This window comes from Achroia grisella, unplaced genomic scaffold (assembly GCF_030625045.1).
Source record: "Achroia grisella isolate CSIRO2021 unplaced genomic scaffold, CSIRO_AGI_Agris_v1 utg546, whole genome shotgun sequence".
Lineage (NCBI taxonomy): Eukaryota > Metazoa > Arthropoda > Insecta > Lepidoptera > Pyralidae > Achroia > Achroia grisella.
This window is the reverse complement of record NW_026712931.1, coordinates 3157078-3178152: the sequence shown is the minus strand read 5'-3', so window position 1 is coordinate 3178152 and position 21075 is coordinate 3157078. Positions and strand designations below refer to the sequence as shown.

The following is a 21075-nucleotide window of genomic DNA, read 5'->3' as shown; positions in this document are numbered from 1 at the left end:
TATTCGTGAGTGCATGTTATCAATCCCATACATGATTATTATAATTCGTATGAATAAATTTTGTAATTATTATGAACATATATTTGAAAAACTTTTTATAATTATCATGAGTGCATAATTTATTATGTGAAAACTATATACTTAGACAAAGATGGAACGAGTAAGTATATTTAACACTTAGATGAAACCTAATTAATTATGTGAGAGTTAATGGTGCCTATAATAAATAATGTCAAGGCAACATTATTTTTTTAATAATTTATGTAGGAAGGTGAAATCATATTGAATATTTTTTTAAAGATTAATGGAACATAACAAAGCTCCAATCGGTATACACCAGTCTTATACATTGTCCCTTAAAAAGAAGTGTAAACAATTCCCAGCTTCGTGTAGAGAGACAGCTGCAGCTAGGAGCGCCATTACTAGCATGCGACCGAAATCACCTCAAACTTGGTCCTCATTGAAGACATCGTTAAATCGGCCTAGTTGCCTCAATTTCAGCAATTACCTACTGATATGGTGAAAACTTGTAACTTTAGCGCCTTTTAGTCTACTCATAATTCTTAACCAGTCTTAATTTCCATCCATTTTCCACTCTAAGTTACGCAATAGTCAAAAACTGCCTATCGATTGAGGCCTAGGGGAGAACAGCACACCACGTGTCGTGGTACCCTTTGAGTCGGAAGACCGGAGAGACCACGAACATAAGTATATGTGATCGGAGGACGTAGAATGCGTTTTGGCTGTGATTGCTTTTTCGGTTGGCGAGAAGTTTCCGTAGACGAACATGACTGGGAACGAGCTGTTAGATTTAAACTTTTGAGTAATCGTCGTAGAGACACTGTAGAGCGATGGCGACGATGATGTTCTGAATTATCGCTACTGGACTCACTCGCAGAGCTAGAAGAATGTTCATCCGATCGACTTTGATCAAAAGAAACACTGTCATTGCTGCTGGAGCTTCCAAGGGAATCAGCGTCTGTACTGCGTCTTGAAAACCTTCCACTCAATGCTTTCAGCATTCGTCCACTACGCGGTGCTGTTATTCGTTCAGACATATCTTCTACAGGTGGGCAAACTACAATTATTGGAGTGATCGACTCTCGTCGGGTATTGGTTTTGGATCCTCGCTGCTGGACCGCCACGTTCATCGGCAAATCGTCGCTAACTTTCTGACTCGCAATAAATTCTCCTCCCAATTTATTTTTCATAAGTACGTTATAAAACACGTTTCTTGATTACAGAATTGACGGATTATCTATTAGGATTACTTATTTCCAACAAAGAAAATAGTTGTCTTTTTTTGTTAACTTTTTCGCTGATCGTGTGAATTTATTTAGGCAGAAGCGTGCAGTACTTCACTAAAGAGTGTCGCGAACTGTTGATGGGCGTGAAAACACCACCCTTATAAAGGCTTTTCCACGCATGAGCAGTAACGTTTGAGGGTTGTTCATGCACTGATACACGTAGTTGCAACCTTGTCGCTGTTTGAATGGCGCGTTGCCTTTCCCGTTATCAAAACCAAGGATGCTGTTTACGAATGTATTATAGGTATTAACTCTATCATAATAAAATATATTTTTCCTGACTATACTAACGACAGGTTGACATATATAATATTTATTTGAAAAATATTCATATTATTAAGACTTCCTTGGTTCAGTTTAGACATTTATTCTGAACTGAACTCGTGTTCGTCGTTTTCATATACTTTTTCTAAACCAAGTTATACGAAGCTGGTGCGATATAAAATCAACCACAGAACTAAGTTTGTTTATGGAGAGTTTTTCACGATTGTTGAAAAATTCTGTACTCTAGAAAGATTATTATATTTTGTATCTACTGTAATTATTGAACCTGGGATATATCTGCTAATGTAGCTATTCCTACGAAGAATTTTGTCAAATTTAGGCGTTAATATTAAAGAGTAAAGCAAATAACTTTATTCGACGTTTGTATAACATATCATTGCACATATCACATACTACAGATTTGTTTATTATGTTAAATAACCGACTACACTACGACACTGCACTGCTAATTAACCGACTTTATTTTGTTACATCGTACTTCCCCTGTAACACCCACATTTTTTTAAAATTATAATTGGGAAAATGGAGGTAATGGTCACGTAAACATGGAGATTAATGGATTAATATCAGCATATTATATCAGGGTTGACAAAGCATATTGCAACCTTTAACCTCTCACAAAGACGTCAATAATGTAGATTTTGGCTCTTAATCCTCGTACATCATAGTTTTTTGATCGATTTCCGTAAAATCCGGTAAAATCTCGTATACACTTGTACGTGACTGATGAAATGTCCTCGTACCGAAAAATAAAAGTATCGTATTAGTACTCGTACTAATACGATACTTCAGGGATGTCAACCATAGAGAATCCTCGGATCCTCTATGGTTGACATCCCTGGCGTTAAGGTAACATGACGTTTAACAGTGTTTAAAGCGTGGGATACTCGCCATTTTGAATACTATTTTAAACAATCGAATATACTACTGCATGTGACGAATTTAGAACAAAGCTTTTATATAACGATATCATTAATTCAAACATGATCGCTACGGCATTCATTATTACATACCCTTACGCACCGAGAACTTATGTGTGTATATTTAGTCATACATAAATTTAAAACACCTAAATATTAATTATATAGAACATAAATATATATTATCAAATACAGTACAGTGAGAGTACAGAGATACAGTACAGTCACACATAAGATATTCCTTCATACTTGCACTTACTAAAGCACTATTAATTCTTTAATGATAATCACTAAATATACTTATCTTATTTAATATACGAATATAAAAGCTTTAAATTGTATCTATAAATTATAAGAATATTATTTTATTTATAACAGCCTATTATTTTTATATACATAAATTACAAATTTACGTAAAGATCAGTACGTATAAATAATAATTAATCATATTATATTTATACTAATATTGTAATACAATATAAGAAGTAGTTTGCGAAAAGTGATAAATTGAGCTTAGTGTACATAAACGTATATTAAAATAAATAGGTACTCACTCACTTCTTTAATTATTCGTATTTTTTCAAGTTCTAATTTTTTGCTCACTGATATTAACACCAGATGACCAAGTGCTTTAAAGATCACTAGATATGGTGATGTATGACTTCACGCTACAACAGTACAATAGCTTCCGTATTCTATCTTGTCATTATAATAGGTAATGTCAACCACTGAGTACTGCGTGGAGGATCTCATTGTATTTATGAAGTTCAAGGTTTGGTTTTGGGTATATAATAGCTGATAAGTTGTACTGTACTAGATGCACAGAAGCATTCAATCAATAACAATGTTCTTCAAACTGGTACGTAGACTAATATACATATCTTTATAACTTTGTGTAAACAACAAGCACGAGATTTAAAATTGACATATTTTAAAAGATACACTTGAAAATAATTAACATTAAGTTTTCTTATGTATTATTCTTTTTTATATTTCCCATTCTATAGCATTGGAATTTCATTTGCAATTTTTCGTACGCTTCAACTATGTCCAACATAATTTAGTTTCTATTGTATTAATTAAAGTAAAAAGCTTTTTGTAGATTTATTTGATATTTTGATGGTGATTTGATAGTACAAAGGAACTCATTTAACTTAACAATAATCCTGGAATGGGTTCAAGAAAATTAACTTCGAAATTACAGATTCTATTTATAAAAATATGTACTTCTAATCTGTTCAATTTCCAATAAGATTGAATGTAATGTTCTTAGAATTATTATTTAAACATAAATCGGTATTTTAAAGTATTACTTTAAAATAGCTATGGACATACAAAGTTGATCAACGTGTATTGAAACGAACGTTCGTTCTGTTTGAAGCAACAAAAAAATAAAAGGTGAACTTATAGTATAACTACTGCTAATACTATTAAGGTATGAAAACATTTCTAGGAAGATTGAAACTGAAATATACTGTTTTTATTCATTCATTTTTCTCTTTATCAGTAAAATAAATTTTAATAATAATTATTGTCTCCTTTTCTTATTACAGTTCTCTCTTTTCGCCTTAGTAGCCATGGCTTTGGCTGCCCCTAAGCCTGCGCCTGCGCCGGCCCCGCAATTGCTCACCTACTCAGCTGGCCTCGATTACGTGTACCCCGGCGGTGCTATCCCCTCTGTTGTATCTCCCTACAATGCACCACTCGCTTATTCAGCTTTACCAGCCGGAGCAGTGTACCTGCGATAAAATTATTTTAAATATTCCTTTCTCAATTGCTCTACTACGATATTAATAATGACATATTCAAAACAACATCGATATTATTGTAAATAATTAAAATACACAAATAAATAAAAAAGTTAAATCCGCAAATGAAGGAAGATGTTTTTATTATCTACCAATTTTGATAAATATTATAGAATATATAGAACACAGGATATTTAAGGACGGATTAATTCATATTAATTATTGATAATGGACGAAAACGGCTATAATTGTCTTTAGCCTTAGTTAGAGAGCTCAATAATCGGCTTTTACAAAAATGTTATTAAAAAACTAAGGAAAATGGTAGGTCCATCTGTTGGAAGTGGGTCCCGACGTCTATATACATAAACAGCATCAAGGCTATCATTACATCATGTAACGGCCGTAGTATACTCTGTATGCGTTGATATTCAGGAGGAGAAAGATCTTACACAAACCCTGTAATTTCACTACCCTAGTGCACCCTCCAATCGAAACACAGCTTACTACGAAGCTTCTTTGTAGATAGTTGAATATAAAATATAGGTAATTACGCAGACGATTTTGTACAAAATCTATATATTCATCTATCTTTATTTATAAACAAAAGAGTTAACTAATAAACATTTTTATTTAATGGGAATGGCAAATCAGCTGACGCCTTATCTACTACTGGACATCGTGCTATCATGTGACACCCGTGACACCACTATGCGTTGCCATCCCAGAGGACTAAGATGTCATGCTTGTTATCCTGTAATTTCGTTGCGTAATCTGCGTAACAGGTGAGACTGTGATACCTAAGAAGGAGACTTCGTACAGTCTACATCTGGTACGTGAAGTTCATATCATTCATGTGAGGTCGCTAATTAACATTTAAGATTAAGTATTATTATGTAAATGAGTAATTACACATATAAAAAACAATCACAAAAAAACAATTGTAATCCAACGCGGCACATCGAGATAGCTTACCCAAGATACTGACAGCGTTGCCTCTTTGAATTGCCATACTTAGCCTCTGGGCAAAGCAGCCACCAGGTCTCGGGACACAAGTAACCTCGATGATTATTATGTAAATTGCCAAAGATACTTATCATACATATGAGCCAGCCAGGGAGAAGATAGAAGATAGATATACTCGTACATGTGATTTGGAGTGATGATCTATAAAATGTAGCAGGAGTATAGCCGAAGGTGGCATAGTACTTTTTTTATATCGTTATAAGAAAGAGAGACCTATCTCGCAAAGTGATCAATCTTGGGCGTACGCAGGGAAAAGGTGGGGCAGAAAATAGTATACCTTACAATCTAGGGTAGATTGTAAGGTATACTAATTTCTGCCCTAATATGGATCTATGGAAGTTTTTCAAGATGGATGTATTTTAGTTGTAATGTTATTAACAGAATTACCTGTGTAAATTTAAATAATAGTCTGGCACAGTGGCGCATGTTAAGATGTTTTATTCATCTACATATGCAAGAGATAAAAATCTTTAGGTATTGTTTTATGTTTTTGTTATTCATTGTAACAACTTTATAGCTACGCAATCACAAGTACTGAATACAGGTTTTTGTTTTATCAAAATTGTCGATAAAGCAGAATAGAGCCAAGATATTTATCTATACCTAAAAGGACAGTAGGTATGTATGTTTTTATGATATTATTTACCGTATGAGTACACGACCTGTGCGCTGTAGTAATCTAAAGTACAATAGTTAATACTTAACTAGCTGTTTTCTGCTCATTCGCGTGACATTTATAGCCTATGTGATTTTAATGTATAAGCTATATTATTGTAAAATTTCATTAAAATCCATATAGTCGTTTTTGTGTGTAAATGTGACAAACATACACCTATTCATCCAAAGTCTCAATCTTCCCCATTTATAATATTAGTAAGATTATACTACTTTGTAATAATTGTAATACTTTGTAAACCGAATGGAAAAATTTAAACCCTGAATTACCACAATATATTATATAACGCGCATAAATACATAGACAAAACAGACAAATATTTTATATTTTTTAACAACCATTGTTTTTTGTTGTATATTTATTAATTATAGATAACAAAATGATGCACTCGCCCACACTTACGATACGATTGTAAGCAATTTACCGTATCACGTCGTCTTCTACCCAGCTTCTCCTGGAAAACACTGGTTAATTTCTTATCAATTTGTCATAAATGGCTAACCGATCTAGGATTATGGTCATCGTTTCATCCTCCACTAATGTCAGCTCACATCGTTAGCATGGGCGAATGCATCATTACCATATAATACTTATGCATAAAAAAGACCTTACTTGTGAAAGGTTTTTTAAAATATTTAATTTATTTTTATTTATCCAATACCAACAAAAAACAATATTTCCGCTTAATAATATTAGTTTAGACAGAGTAATAAAAAGGATTATTTGAAAAATAACTATTTATTAAAGTTGAATTTCGATTTCATTTGTGAACAAAATACTGGTTGTAAATTAAGAAGATCGGTTGATGAATTTTCAGGTTTTCAGCGTAAGTAGACAGCTCCAGCGGGCAGGCCGGAGTAAGCGAGGGGAGCACTGTAAGGAGATACTACCGCTGGGTTACCGCCTCCGTACAAGTAGTCAAGTCCACCTGAGTAGATGACAGCTTGCGGTGAAGGCACGGGCGCCGGCTTAGGGATAGCCAGAGCCACGGCGAACAGGGCGAAAAGGGCGAACTGAAAATTAATAAAGTGTTATTAAATTAAATGTACAGATACTTAATATTACTTTCTTTTAAAGTAGTAACAATACATAACAACAACACAAATACATGAATAATACTACGAACATTTCGTTACCATGTGAAGCGCGATACCACGCCTGCATTCTCATTCCTGAGAAACATTGCCTGCTTGATGGCAATAAAATAGTCACTTAGATGATTTTTGTTCAGTCTATCGTTGTAGTGGTAGTTTTAACCTATAAGTACATATTTTGTCTCCTTGGAATACCAAAAAAATTGCTCGCCTTTCTGATGGACATTATGACAGCCTATAATCATACAATGTTCTTAGACATCATATAATACACTGTGACACCTAAATTTGGATAATTTGCAATTTTTAGTAACTAGTAACCAAGTTGGCGCCATATCGTCTAGTATTTCCTCTATTCCAGCTGGAATTCTGATAGCGGGGAAAGTGTTTGCCTTTGTGTAACAGAATTAAAATCTACATTTTATGTGGGCGTTGGATAACTACTGTATCATTGTTGTTATATTTTATCTTTAGTGATTAATCTGTTCTAATTTTAAATTGGAGCAATTAATTCTTAATTTAAATGTACTTACGATTTTGGCGAACATGTTGTTTGCAGTGTACTGAGTCTCAGTGAATCATGCTAATATTTAGAGACCTAATCCTTATATAACAGAACACTAACCTTGATCTATAGAAATCATGTTCTGTTCTTTTGGGATGACAATATTATTGGACAAGGGCAAATTAAGGTTGTTGATCTCAGTACATACTTTTAATACATCCTGACTTACCATATATGGCATCTAATTACTTTGTATTGTTTGATATTAACTTAAGATGAAATATTTTGAGGAAATGCTCAGTAGACAGAATATCTAAGGCTTTTTAATTATCTCATATATACATATATACAGAGGGTTGCTAAGGTTCATTAAAGTCGTTCAAAAATCCCTTAATATATTTAATTACGAAGCAATATGCAAGTAGAAGTATGTAACTTAAATGCCTTGTTACTTTGAATGTCGGTGCAATTAAATAACTGTTATAAAAGGCCAAAAAATGGCCAGTTGTTTTATTTTTAAATCGATAGACAAATTAAATATCTAAATTGGCATTTGATACATTTTTATAGTCCAATAAGCATAATATTAATAATACTTAGTAGTTAATACTTGTTGCGAATTGCAATTATTTCCAATTAATTGTTTCTGATTCATTTAAATTCAATAAGATAGGTCTAGAGCCAAGCTTATATTGAGTATGGGAACAAATAATCTAAATGGTTTTTATAATAGTTTATACCATATATTCACCATCATAGCTAAATAGCGATTGGAATAGAGTCAGCGTTATCGGTATATATGAGACGAACTTCTTAGCTTTCCATGGTTTCACCATGCGGCTACCGGGTCCGGTCCATGTGGCAAGGAGAAGAACTCCGAGAAGCATTCCGAGAACAGCTCGAGGCCGGGTGACAACCCGGGTATAGGTTGAAGGAGCGCCTTCGCTAACGTATGGCTTCTGTTCCTGCCCATCCAAATATATTAGGTACGCGCTTATGCAGCTTATATAGGATATACGTTCTAGTATATATTGAAACAGAAATGTCGCAAATAATAACACACATGCCTAATATGCTAGATAAAAGTCAATAGAAACATTAAGATATAGTTTTTTTTACAAAGCCATGGAATAAATTATAGTATAAATGTAGATACTTGTTTCTGGGTTCTAGCGTCACCTAACTTAATGTTTCCTTAAGTATTGTTCTGTAGAATGATAAAAACCCGTAAAATTATACAAAAGCAGACGCTATGTAAGTCTTTGCCTAATTCGTACCTACAAACATTTTAAGTATAAACAAAGGCAACCTAATTGCCTATGTTGGACGCGTATCCAGTACGTTCGCGTATGATTATAATTTACATTGATTCCCAACTGACATTATTATGTATTCCGTTATTGTTCTGAAGAATCCAAGGACAGACACCACTATAAATGTAGAGGAAATAATAAAAATTAATCAGTTTGATTGCAAAACTAAACATCGTGTAACCGTAAAATTTAGGATTTTGTTAAAACAATTGTGTACCGAATTTATTTTAATCAAAATGTTTGGAAAACTGGTGAGTAGACAAATACATTTTTTATACCTGTAAGTGCTTATTAATATATTTATTACAAAGAATAAGTTAAAAAAAAATGTCAGAAAAGAATTTTAAATTAAGAGTACTGGATGTCACCTTGTTCCATATCGTTGGTACGAATAGGAATAGAAATAAATATTTTGATATTATAAACAACAGTGATAAAGATAAAATAATATATCCAATGTAATAAAATAATAGACCTATTACATAACTTTATTAAATATCTTTTGATCATGTAGGTTTTATGTGTGTATAGTATACATAAAATCTAATAATACACATGTTTTGTTCTACATATAGACTATTTTTCAACCAGCTCTGTTGGGTTCAGCTCTAGGAGTTTAAAAATCTAAAAGGTTTTTTTAGTTGAAAACCATTTGTATACTTTTCAAACTGAAAATATATATGTAACATTATACTTAATATTATTTATTGTCCACTCTGTACCTCTATTATTATTTTTTTCTGACTAACTTGTCAGGCAGTTTTCGAGTTGTTTGTATATAGTAAAAATTTTAAATAAACTTATTTAAATATTTGGATAATATTTAAGGTAATGTAACTGATTCATACTTTTAATGAATATTATAAATGTAAAAATATATCTGTCTGTTTGTTTCCTTTTCACTAAAATATTGTATGGATCTATGTATGTCTTTAAAAAGGATCTTATATCTAAAAAAAAAATAGAGACGAAATTGCAGACTAAATTCACAATCACATTTTATATTCGTAGCTTTCTATACTAACATCTAAATTTGAGTACAATAAATTTAGAAATTTTAATGCATTTACTTTGTTTCAGGTATTATTATTTGCAATTTTTGTAGCAATTGCTGTGGCAAGACCGCAGTACTACCCTAATTATGGATATAATGGATATGGAGCTAGCTATCCCGGATATTATGGCTACTCTGGCTACTCAAGTCCTGTGGGTTATACGGGATATGGAAGTTACTCATCACCATACAATTACGGATATGGATATTATTAATAATAAGTACACAACTGATCTCAAAGCATCTCGAAGTAATCCGTAACAACTTTATATGTAGATATCCTTATTTTATGTTTTGAAATAATTTGTCAATGTCTAAATAATTGATAACGATTGTAACGTTATTTTAAAGTTATTCAATATACATCTTATAACATAACGTGTTTCATTTGTAATCGTGGTCTATACAGTATAAAAATGAAAACAATTTGAGGGCTTGGGTTTAGCACATTGCCTTATTCCGATAGTCACGGATTCGATCAATACAATGTGTAATCATGAATACTATACTACAGTTTAGTTAGTTTTATTAGTTTGTATTGTTTTTTTGATTGGGAGATTTCTAGAAAGAATAACGAGAAACGTCCTCCATTTTGTATGTAGTTTCAAAAATGTTATGTTCAAAGAGAAGGCTTTAAGTTTTTAAAAACTTTCTTTTTTTTTATAGATGTGTCCACGCATTTACAAAAAAGAATTTTGTAAATGTACCCACTGGTTATCTTAATTCGATCTGGACATAATCAGTGGTTTCCAACTGAACGTCGAAGCCATTTATTTATTAATTGTTTAGATAGAAACAAGAATGAAAAAACGTCCCAAAAAAGTCAGGTAACTATCAATTTAGCTGACATGTTTTTTTTAAATGGCGTACCAAACGTTATTAAAAATATGTGTGGTGGCTTTGTACTATAGGTACTCTGTACAATTCCTGGTGTATACGAAGTTCAGTATAGCAATTGAATTATAAATATGAAGGAATATTTGTCTGTCTATTTGTTACCTGATTGAATTTTAATGAAAAATAATATAAAGATAGATAGAGTAAACATAGACTATTCTTTATCTCAAAACTAAGTCGCTGCTAAGGCCTAGAATATTTTTTTATACCATATAGAATATTTTTTTTTACCCAAATAAATAAGTGGACCTAAATTATATAGTCGTATATTTTTTACAGTATTATATTTTGAATACATAATACTGTTATCGTTATAAAGTACTCAACTAAGGTATTTCATACGTACAAAAATAAAAGATAAATAAAAAAACCTATGTAATTTGGCTGTTTTTTACCATTTAAGGGTAATCGACATAGAGAAAAAATATAACAGTACAAGAGATGGATAGTCATTCTTAAAAATATGCTGGTTTTATGACTAAGATAGATAATAATATAACTACTAATATTAATATACGTTAATATACCTCTACTAAGCAATTGATAGTAGTAGTAGTGCCTAGTTCTTACTTACGTATTAGTACGTTATTTATGCAAATAAATAGTTTAACCGTTTTTGATATTAAGGCGCACAAACGCACAGACACACAGACAAGAATATATACTTATATAATCAAATATATATTATTCATACATAATCTTAGTTTTGGGTACTGTTACGATGTTAATGTTCCCTAACAATAACTTTTTTGATTAATAGATAATATATGTACAAACAGTGATCAGTTTTATTTTAAACTACCTGATTTTTAGAAACAATCTTTCATTTTAGAATTTAACATTTTCTAAAATAATATAATATTTCTAAAAAGTAGCTTAAGTTACTCCTTACAATCTGCCAAAAAAAAGTCCTGTCTAATCGGTCCAGCCATTTTAGAAATTAGCCGGAACAAACAGACAGACAGACAGACAAATTGTAAAAAATGTTATTTTGATGTATGTACCGTATGTACATTCAAATGCATGTAGTAAAAAACGTTTATTTCTATATTACAAACACACACTCCAATTTTATATGGATATATAAACGCAGTCGCTCTATTCAGCAGTTCACTACAGTCTCCAAGTAACAAACTTACTTTGTTACGAAGGTAATAATGGAGACATAACGAGGTGTTAAGGAACCCTAAAACGTTTTAGATGATATCACTATTATGAATACTTAATTTAATGTTACCCACTTGCTCACCGGCTACTTTTAATAGGGTCTTAATATCAGTTGCACTCTTGTACCGAGGGACCTATCGTGATGGGTGACGCCTAATACGGATGTTGATTAGGTACCTGATATGTGAGTATGTACGTACATTGAATACAATTATTATTTTGAAGATCAAGGACGCTTTTTGTTACATTACGAGACAAAGTCGTTCGGGCGTGGTCGGGCTTATTTCATATATAAGACATGGCCGAGTAACGAAATTTATTACTTGTGCCAGTTGCTCAAAGTAAAACTTCAACCATGTTCTTCAGACTGGTAAGTTAAGATTGTTTTGATAAGTTATTTTTAATAAGTAGGTACTTTTTCATTATAAAAGTAGATTCAATTTCTCTTTTTGGATGTAAGTACCTGTAATTTGGATCAAATGGTCCAGATTAGAGCTAGCTAGGTAGGCACCCCCATTTTTCATCCGGTAAAGCTATAAAAATTAGATACGGCCCACAGCTATATTAAATTAGTTTGAAAAGTCAATTATCAGTACTAAAAATAAGTACATGTATGTTAATGTAAAGTTTTTCTCTATATTAAAAAATACGACACTTTAGAAATTGTTTTAAGAAATCTACTTAGGCAAAGGAGTGTAATACAAATTTAAAGGACATAATGTCTAGATAGGTGTTACGGTATACACTAAAGTGAATCTAGTTTAACTAGATTTTACGATCGATTTTTTTTTAAAACAGCAAAATATATATTTCTGCTATTTTCTTTTACATATAATGATGTTTCATTTCAATGCAGTCATAAAATTGATCGACAGAAATAAAGAATTCTGCTTTTGTTTAAAGGGTGTTCAACATCGTTTGGTGGTTGCCGTTTACTGCTCAGATTTATATATTCAAACGTAGCAAATTCGTATCTTAGTGATGTCAAAACGCCATTTGTAAATATAACCTCTATCATACAGTCATGACGATGTCAAAAATTCAGTTCTATATTATGTGGCTGACACTACGACTTGAGACTATATTACCCGTTTACCCATTATTCTGCTAAACCAACGCAACGATGGCGCGTGATCGTTATTTTGATGTGTTGTTCTGACATGTATAACATAATAATGTCATACTTAATGGGAGTATTTGAAAATATCACAAAAAGGATAATTTACACAGCGCCATCATGTCTCAAGTTAAGCATAGTTTGTGTTATGATTACTAGATAGTTCTAGAACTACATAAAAACATTTTTTAACGCAATACATTACAATACATTTTTAAACGATCATATATTCATAAATATAAATGTTTGTACCATGCGAACCCGCAATAATCGAATAAGGGGCATGTAAGGGAATATCGCAAGTAAGGGGGTGTGTTAAATTACCAAGGCTGTATTATTTTCAAACGAGTGTCAGTACCGGTAAAATAATATAAATATACTGGATTTTTTCTTATCAACAACTCAGTTTATATTTATTTCTCATATCTGTATTAGTGTTATAACATTTAACTTATTGTTTTAAAGCTACGCGCTTTTTATTTTTAAGGCTTCACATAATCATTGATCCGTCTTTTATTTCGCGTTAACCTAATAAACCTTTGAGTAAACAAAGCCCTTGAAAAAGCATAATGTCTAGCTAGTAATAAACCTTTTGATCTCAGTAACAAGGACAGGCGAAGTCAGTCGTAAGGCCATGTTCACACTTGAATGATGATTGCTGTTGACATTTAGCCGTGATGCTACTACGACCCTTTTATTTGGTCGTGTGCGAAAATTATTTTTATGATGTTATATAAGTACACCCGCCTGTTATACTCTACCATGAAAAATTTTCAGACAACTCTTTGTATTCGACATAATAGTATTTCAGCTGAGTGGCTCATTCAAAACAATGGGTACCTACCACAGATAAGAGAATAGTAATGTATAATGTTGTGGGCAGGTGCATACTTTGGCAACCAATTCAAAATGTAAATGTAAGTTATTACATATAAATATGTATATATTAAATATTCTAGCGGTGTTAATTGACTAACAGAATCAGATCTTTACATTTCTATAAAATACCTATAAAAACAGAAATTATTTTATAATTTTTGTTCAAGAACAATATTAAAAAAATAGAGTTAAATTTAAAATAGTCATAATAACATATACAAGAAACTTATTGTTTACAAAACCAATTTTCGATTTACGTAGCAATAATAAAAAGGCCATAAATATAAAAGAAAGAATTAGACAAAAAGGTGCTCCAATTGACATCCGGTCATTGACTCCGGTTTGTTTTGACTTTATTTTACTTTAGAATAAATTAAGAGATTTCTATTACGACATAAAAATTCCATTCATTGCCCTTAGCTAAATAAACAATGCTCTTATAATAACTCTATTCTTCAATTTTAAAGATATTTACTATATAAAAACCTAAATAAATCGAATGCGAAAAATTGCTCAAAAAAAGTTCTTTGTGACGTAATCTGGCAGCGACTTTTAAAGAGTGGATGATAGATATGTTAAAATAATTATAATGTCGAATATAAACATCGACACAAACTTACAATAATTGCGATAAATAATAAATTTTATTTCATATTATAACTGACTTTATTCATGACATTAACATATCACGAATATAGGAGTAAGTCGAACGATACGAAAAAGAATATCTAAATCATCGAAGAATAAAATAATCGAAGATATGTCTTATAGTCGTCGCTGCGAGATTGCTTCAATAATTTCAAATCGATATTTAACTCTCCTTTTACAAAACAAGTTCTAAGCTTTATCAATGCCACGTGCATTATGCACGTGCGCATTGTGAGCAAAGCATGTGACTCTCAAGTTTTCATGCCATTTACCGGTACTATGTAATATTATGTTATCTGTGCCGGTATTAATAACGTACATATATGTCTGTAAAATGTAGTGACATTGTATTGAATATTTTGTCAACTTAATCCATTTTAATATTTTTTAATGTAAATCCAATGGCAAACACCCATATAGCCCACTTGATAGTACCTAAGTGGTAAATAGCATTACAATTAAAAATGCATATTAAAAAGCTAATTGCTTGGCGTAGAAATAGGCGATATAAAGGTACTCACGCAAACGACTTTGTACAGAGTGTTCCTCATGGGAGTATTATTAGGTTATAAACTATATATTATTGTTTCAGTTCGCTCTCTTCGCTCTGGTGGCTGTTGCTTTCGCCAGCCCCAAACCCGAGCCCCAGGCGTTGACTTACTCCGCCGTCCCTGGTGTGCTTCCAGTTGGTTACTCTGGATACTCCCCGGTTGCGTACTCTGCTCCTTATGCCGCAGTCCCCTATGCATACTCCGGCTACTACGTCCGTTAAGAACAAAACATAAAACTGAAAAACGCTACACACTTGACACCGATTTGCCAAATGATTTATAATATAGTTTTTACTGCATATGTTTTTGTTTGATTCAAATATCGCTACATAATTTGATTTTAGTACCACGCGGAAGTGATACGAGAGTGTACAAGCCTGTTTGGATAGGTGCTTAATTATGTCAATATATATATCAAGGGCACAATATCAGTCATCAGCAATGATTATGCGTCAGTAATCATCAGTACCTACCGACATATCAATAGGACATTATATCATATTGAAGGTCGCGACACCATCTTTTATTAATCATTAACTTAATTTTGACTTGTACCCAGTCTACATAATCCTTGTTAACTCATTTTACTAAAAGTGAAAGATAATATGTTTGCTACTTTACTTATCACTATTCTGCAAATTTCACATGGTTTATAGGATTAACAAGAACGCAGGCTACTTTCTTCTTTATTTATAGTGTCTGCTAGTTTTGCGGTAAACTGGTAGACAATGTTAATCCACAAAGGAAATAAAAGTTATTACACAATACTTACTTACTTACTTTAAATTTAGGTCAATAAATCTATTTTATTCGAAATGGCAAAGATTTCGTAAATAACTACATATACCTAAAGACCACCACTGTTTAGGTACTGATGCGTGCAAATTGATTGACTGGTATGAATTCTGTTTGGTGACAGAATAATTATATAATATTCAATAGGAACATCCGTTTATTTCTAGCGTGTGGAAGAAAATAACTAGTAGACCAAACCATAAATACATAGAGCAAGTACTCTGGGATGACTCTAAATATTATACATACTTACAGTATTATAACTATATATTGATATCCAAATGTTACTTATTCATTGCCTAATCAATCCTGCCTTTGCCTCAAACTACTTACTATTCAGCAAACCGGATTCTATCTTAAAAATATCAACGATAGTTCTATTTCTATTGAGTGTCTGGGACATTATTATGGAAAATTCTAAGAGCTGTGTCGGTGACTTCGATGACTTTGGTAGCGTATAAATGTGTTCAATGTGAGTTTGTCTCTAAAAATTGGTAATGATAATATGTATACTTAGGTATTTTTTCATTGTAACGTATTATTAAACACATTTACTATTAATGTACTTCATATGTAATAAGAGCATGATAGCAATATTTGTATTTCTATTATGCAATACGTACAGATTATATATATATGAAACTCGTATGTGTTTAGATATTACCTACTAGCTGAACCAGCAAACGTTGTTTTGCACTATAAATTAAAATCGCAATTAAAAAATAAAGGTTGCTGCTAGAAGGGTGAAAATTTAGTGTTGTATGTTTTTTAACGCCAAATTATAAAAAAAATAAAAATTGTTTTATTACTATTTTTTATAACACTTAGGGGTATAAAAATAGATTGTAGCCAGACCTACTGAATATTCAAATAAAATTTCATAAAAATCGGTCAAGCCATTTCAGGGGAGTAACTAACATTGTGACAAGAGAATTTTATACATAAGATGTGCTCGCTGAAGCCGTAACTGGACCCAAATAAGTATATTCTAAGTTAACGTTTTGTTTATAAACGAATGAACTTGGTTTAGAAACAGCTATGCTCTATATAGATTTACCAATTTAAATGCATAATTGGCTGTGTTATACAATTTTGACATTTTACAATTTATAGTGATTAAAAACGTCATGATTATTTCTAGTATTTAATTTGGGCTTTTGAATATTGATCTCAGTATGTCGCCACACGATCAAAAATCGGCTTGATTAAATGGCAACAGTATCCTACATGAATAAATGCTTTTGGGTTAGTATTCACATATTAATATCGTGTAATAAAAATATTACGAAACGAAAATAATACTAGCTTGTGTCTTATAAACATATTTGATGTTGTCACTCCATTAGTTAGATCTATAGTAACTAAAAACTTAGTCTATCGATAGTTTTGTAAAAATTGGAATGTAAAATAACAAGAAAATTTGAAAAATATATTTATGTATTCGTATAATAAATATTACAATTAAAATAAAATACGAATTATTAAAGAATTTTATATGAACACATTATAAATTGTAATAGAATTATCGGCGGTAGAAATAGTCTGCGGCGTAAGCATAGGGAAGGCTATACGCCAAAGGCGCGGCAGAATTGACTAGAGTTGGAGCGTAGTCCTGTACGCTGTAGGAGGAGCCGTACGAGTATGCTGATACTGTAGAGTATGGATAAGCTGCCGGGACTGCGGCCGGTATAGCAGCGGGAACTGCAGCGGATACGGCCGCGGGGGCAGCAATGACCGCTGCTGAGGGGCCGGTTACGTATGCAGCTGACGTCAGAGGAGCAGACAAGTAAGGAGAGACATACGGCGCACTAAAAAGCAGTGGATCAGCTGCTACTGATGCCAGTACTACCAGTACAGTTATCTGAAATGCAAAAAAAACGAATTTAGTATTACCACATAAGGTGTTCGACGATTAAAATAATATCGCATCTGTAGACACTATAAATAAATTCTTAATCTTTATACTAATTCTGTTATGACAATTTCGCAAGCAATCATTTCTTAACATTATTGTCACTCAGAGTGTTATATTTACGTAGCTCATATATATTAGAAACACCAAACCATCATTATCAAATCATAAATCTTTATACTATACATTTATACTTCTTTATGTCAATTATATTTTGAACTTTGCCTAAAGGGACCCCTTTTAATAATATATTTTAGTTATTGTATTATATTTTTTAAGCTTTTTAATTTTAGGTTGTAGTTGTATAATTAAGTTATGTAAATGATATAATTAGTTTAGTATTGTTGTCTTTAAAATTAAATAATTACATATTCTTACGTAGATTTAGAACACGTTTTTATTGAATATGTCTAAACATCATAAAATATTTTGTGTGATACGTACATCTATTCAGAACTGATTTTTACGATTATATTAGTATTAGATATGTAATTCTTAAAGCTAAAAAAAATTTTAAGAAGAGTATTTCAAGATTTAAATTCGAGAAAAATATTTATAGAAAGTTATGAGAGTACCGTAGTCAATAACAATAGTAATAAGCTCAGGTATTGGTGCTTTATTTAGTACACAAGATAGTTGATGTTTTATGTCTAGATATGATGGATTCGGCGCGAAATATACAGTAGTTAGTTTCAACAAATTGACCTTCGGTTGATCACATTGGTGATGTAAATATTTTCGTTAAATCAAATTCAGTTGTAAACACTATACAATACAGTAGTAATTATTTCCAGACATATACTTATTGTCTATTGTTCTGTAATTATTTAAATATTTGATTCAAAATACAGTCATCAAATATACTAATATTTCTCCTCTCCTGGTATAAATCTACATCTAAATTATACTGTAGTACAGTTCACTCTTACTCTATTGTTATAAATTATACCAAGTTTGGGAAAAAATATATTAAGAGAAACATTGCAATTTTAGAATGGCACTTAGAAAAGTTATATTTCAAATATTACTTACCGCGATTATTTTCAACATTATTGTTAATAAATGAAATGTTTTCGTTCACAAGTTCCTCTGTTTGACTATTGGTAATGCACTGACATATACATGTATCTTCTACCTTATATATTTGCCACACTTTAAATGGAAACAGTAACAAATGAGTATCTATGAAATGAATAGAATCTCTGAATAGTATTGTCAAGGTCTTGTTAAATAGTTGTGAAGAAAACAAAAGAATGTATAATCACAGCACTGGCAAGTGTGTCCAAAACCGCTTAAGTTATTCCCATTAACCTTGCAGTCACGTCACTTTCTTGTGATACAAAATTAAAGAATTTACTGGTCATAGTTAGCAAAGTAAGATAAATAAATTAGCAGAACACTCCATAAAATTAGGCGGATTACAGAAGATGGTTCGTTTTGAAAGCAGAATTTTGGCTAAAACTTAAAATACTTTTAAAGAAATTCACAATATAGCAGTAAATTTTTATTTCCATTACTATTTAACCCTTCAGAACAAAGGGTGTCAAGGATACGTACCTTAGGCATGACATCTTAATAGGCAACAACAGCAAGGAATAGCATCCCATGACTACGTGATAGGTATCCGTAGTTATAACGTAGTCATGTATATATATATATATATATATATATATATATATATATATATATATATATATATATATATAGCGACGATTGCTAGTTTTCGTCAGGCTGCTGACTTCGTTAACATTCCTTTGAAAAATAAGACTGTAAAAGAATTTTATCAAAATGTGATCAGTTATAAACCTCTACGTAGGTACAATCGGATACAGCAGTGATAAAATATTTTCTTTTATTCTTATTGACATACTTCTATAATAATATACTTTGCAAGTGTCCTTGAGAGTGTTAGTGCTTATATAACCTTTATATGCTTTATATTTGTTTACCAAAATGTTATTGTATAACCTTAAAATATATTTAAATAACCACAAAATAATGAATGTCCATGGCCTATTCTGCTCTCCATAAAATATGTACAGTATATACGCTTTGAATTTTAACAGGATGGAGATGACAGTAGACAGTACATATAATGATACTCAATTATTTATACTGGTCATGATTTAATTAGATAGTGTATCATCTAATTTTATAATTAACAAACACATAAAGAAAAGGAAATGAATATAATAAAAATGATCTACGAAAACAAATAATATTGTTGATAACACGGCTAATGTGTCATCAACAAATATTTCTTAATTATCTTGATTTAGGAGTTAATTACAAATTGCCACTGATTTCCTTGAATTAAATAGTCGGTTAATTTTAGTAAGATTTCATGTAAAATATTACGGTAGTCTGAGAACAAATTAGTCTTATTTTGGTTATTAAACGTTAATGAGTTGTTAGGCTCGTAAGGCTTGTTCACGTGATCGGAAACGTTTGGCTATTGTTAAGTGCCGTGTGACCAAATTAAGGTAAACAAATTCCATATATAATTTTTTTTATTAATAGAATTATTTCATGGTTAGAAAGCTTTTTACAGATAAAGGATAACCTATGCCCGCCGTCGTGATCTGAACAATCTTCACCTAAAATCGTGAAAATGTAACGAATAAAAAGCCGACTGAGGCGTGTTTATGATATTAGCATCTACATTTCATTGGCTAGAAGAATATTTTTTTATTTTTATACATTCAAAGCCGATATTACATACACATTATAATAACAGGATAAATCCCACCTTAAGTTGCTACTATGTGTTCTTATGTTACTGAGATGGTAAACAAGCTGACTGTCCACTTAATGGTCACCGTCCTACATAGAACGACATCACGGACATAAATTTATCATGTTATGCTGATGTCTGTTGAAAGAAAAGATGAAGAAGTAATAGTACTGACAATCGGTGACTGATATTGCATTGTTATTTAATGAAATACACATCTCATACAGTCATTTCTAATATTATGGACAATAATTATTACTTTTATAATTTTTAGTGGGTAATTTTATCTTTCTCATAACGGATAAAACTGATATTATAATAATTGTATTAATACCTAAAAGAAACAATAGGAATACAATACTTCTGTTGTTAGTTAGAAATACATTGGTATTATTACTTTGCCAGTTCGTGGTTGCACAAACTTTGTTGCATATATTATTGTCATAAGGA

The 21075-nt window shown here is 31.5% G+C and overlaps 1 protein-coding gene, 1 long non-coding RNA gene and 1 pseudogene across 2 annotated transcripts; 1 reads left to right on the top strand and 2 right to left on the bottom strand.

The window, feature by feature from the left end:
* Window positions 1–623: 623 nt before the first annotated feature.
* On the bottom strand, window positions 624–1211 carry LOC131848285 (uncharacterized). The gene has a single exon (XM_059198092.1). It carries the CDS (start codon window positions 1209–1211, stop codon window positions 624–626), a length of 588 nt encoding a protein of 195 aa, XP_059054075.1.
* A 7768-nt stretch (window positions 1212–8979) lies between these two features.
* On the top strand, window positions 8980–11600 carry LOC131848211 (uncharacterized). Its single transcript, XR_009357747.1, has 2 exons — window positions 8980–9122; window positions 9952–11600. It is a non-coding gene; the product is annotated as an uncharacterized LOC131848211 (long non-coding RNA).
* Window positions 11601–17501: 5901 nt separating this feature from the next.
* On the bottom strand, window positions 17502–19457 carry LOC131848067 (cuticle protein 38-like; annotated as a pseudogene).
* Between the last annotated feature and the right edge of the window lie 1618 nt (window positions 19458–21075).

What these genes read in the sequence shown, in the direction of transcription:
- LOC131848285 (XM_059198092.1), bottom strand. Translation starts at nt 1,211, where the DNA reads ATGAAAAATAAATTGGGAGGAGAATTTATTGCGAGTCAGAAAGTTAGC.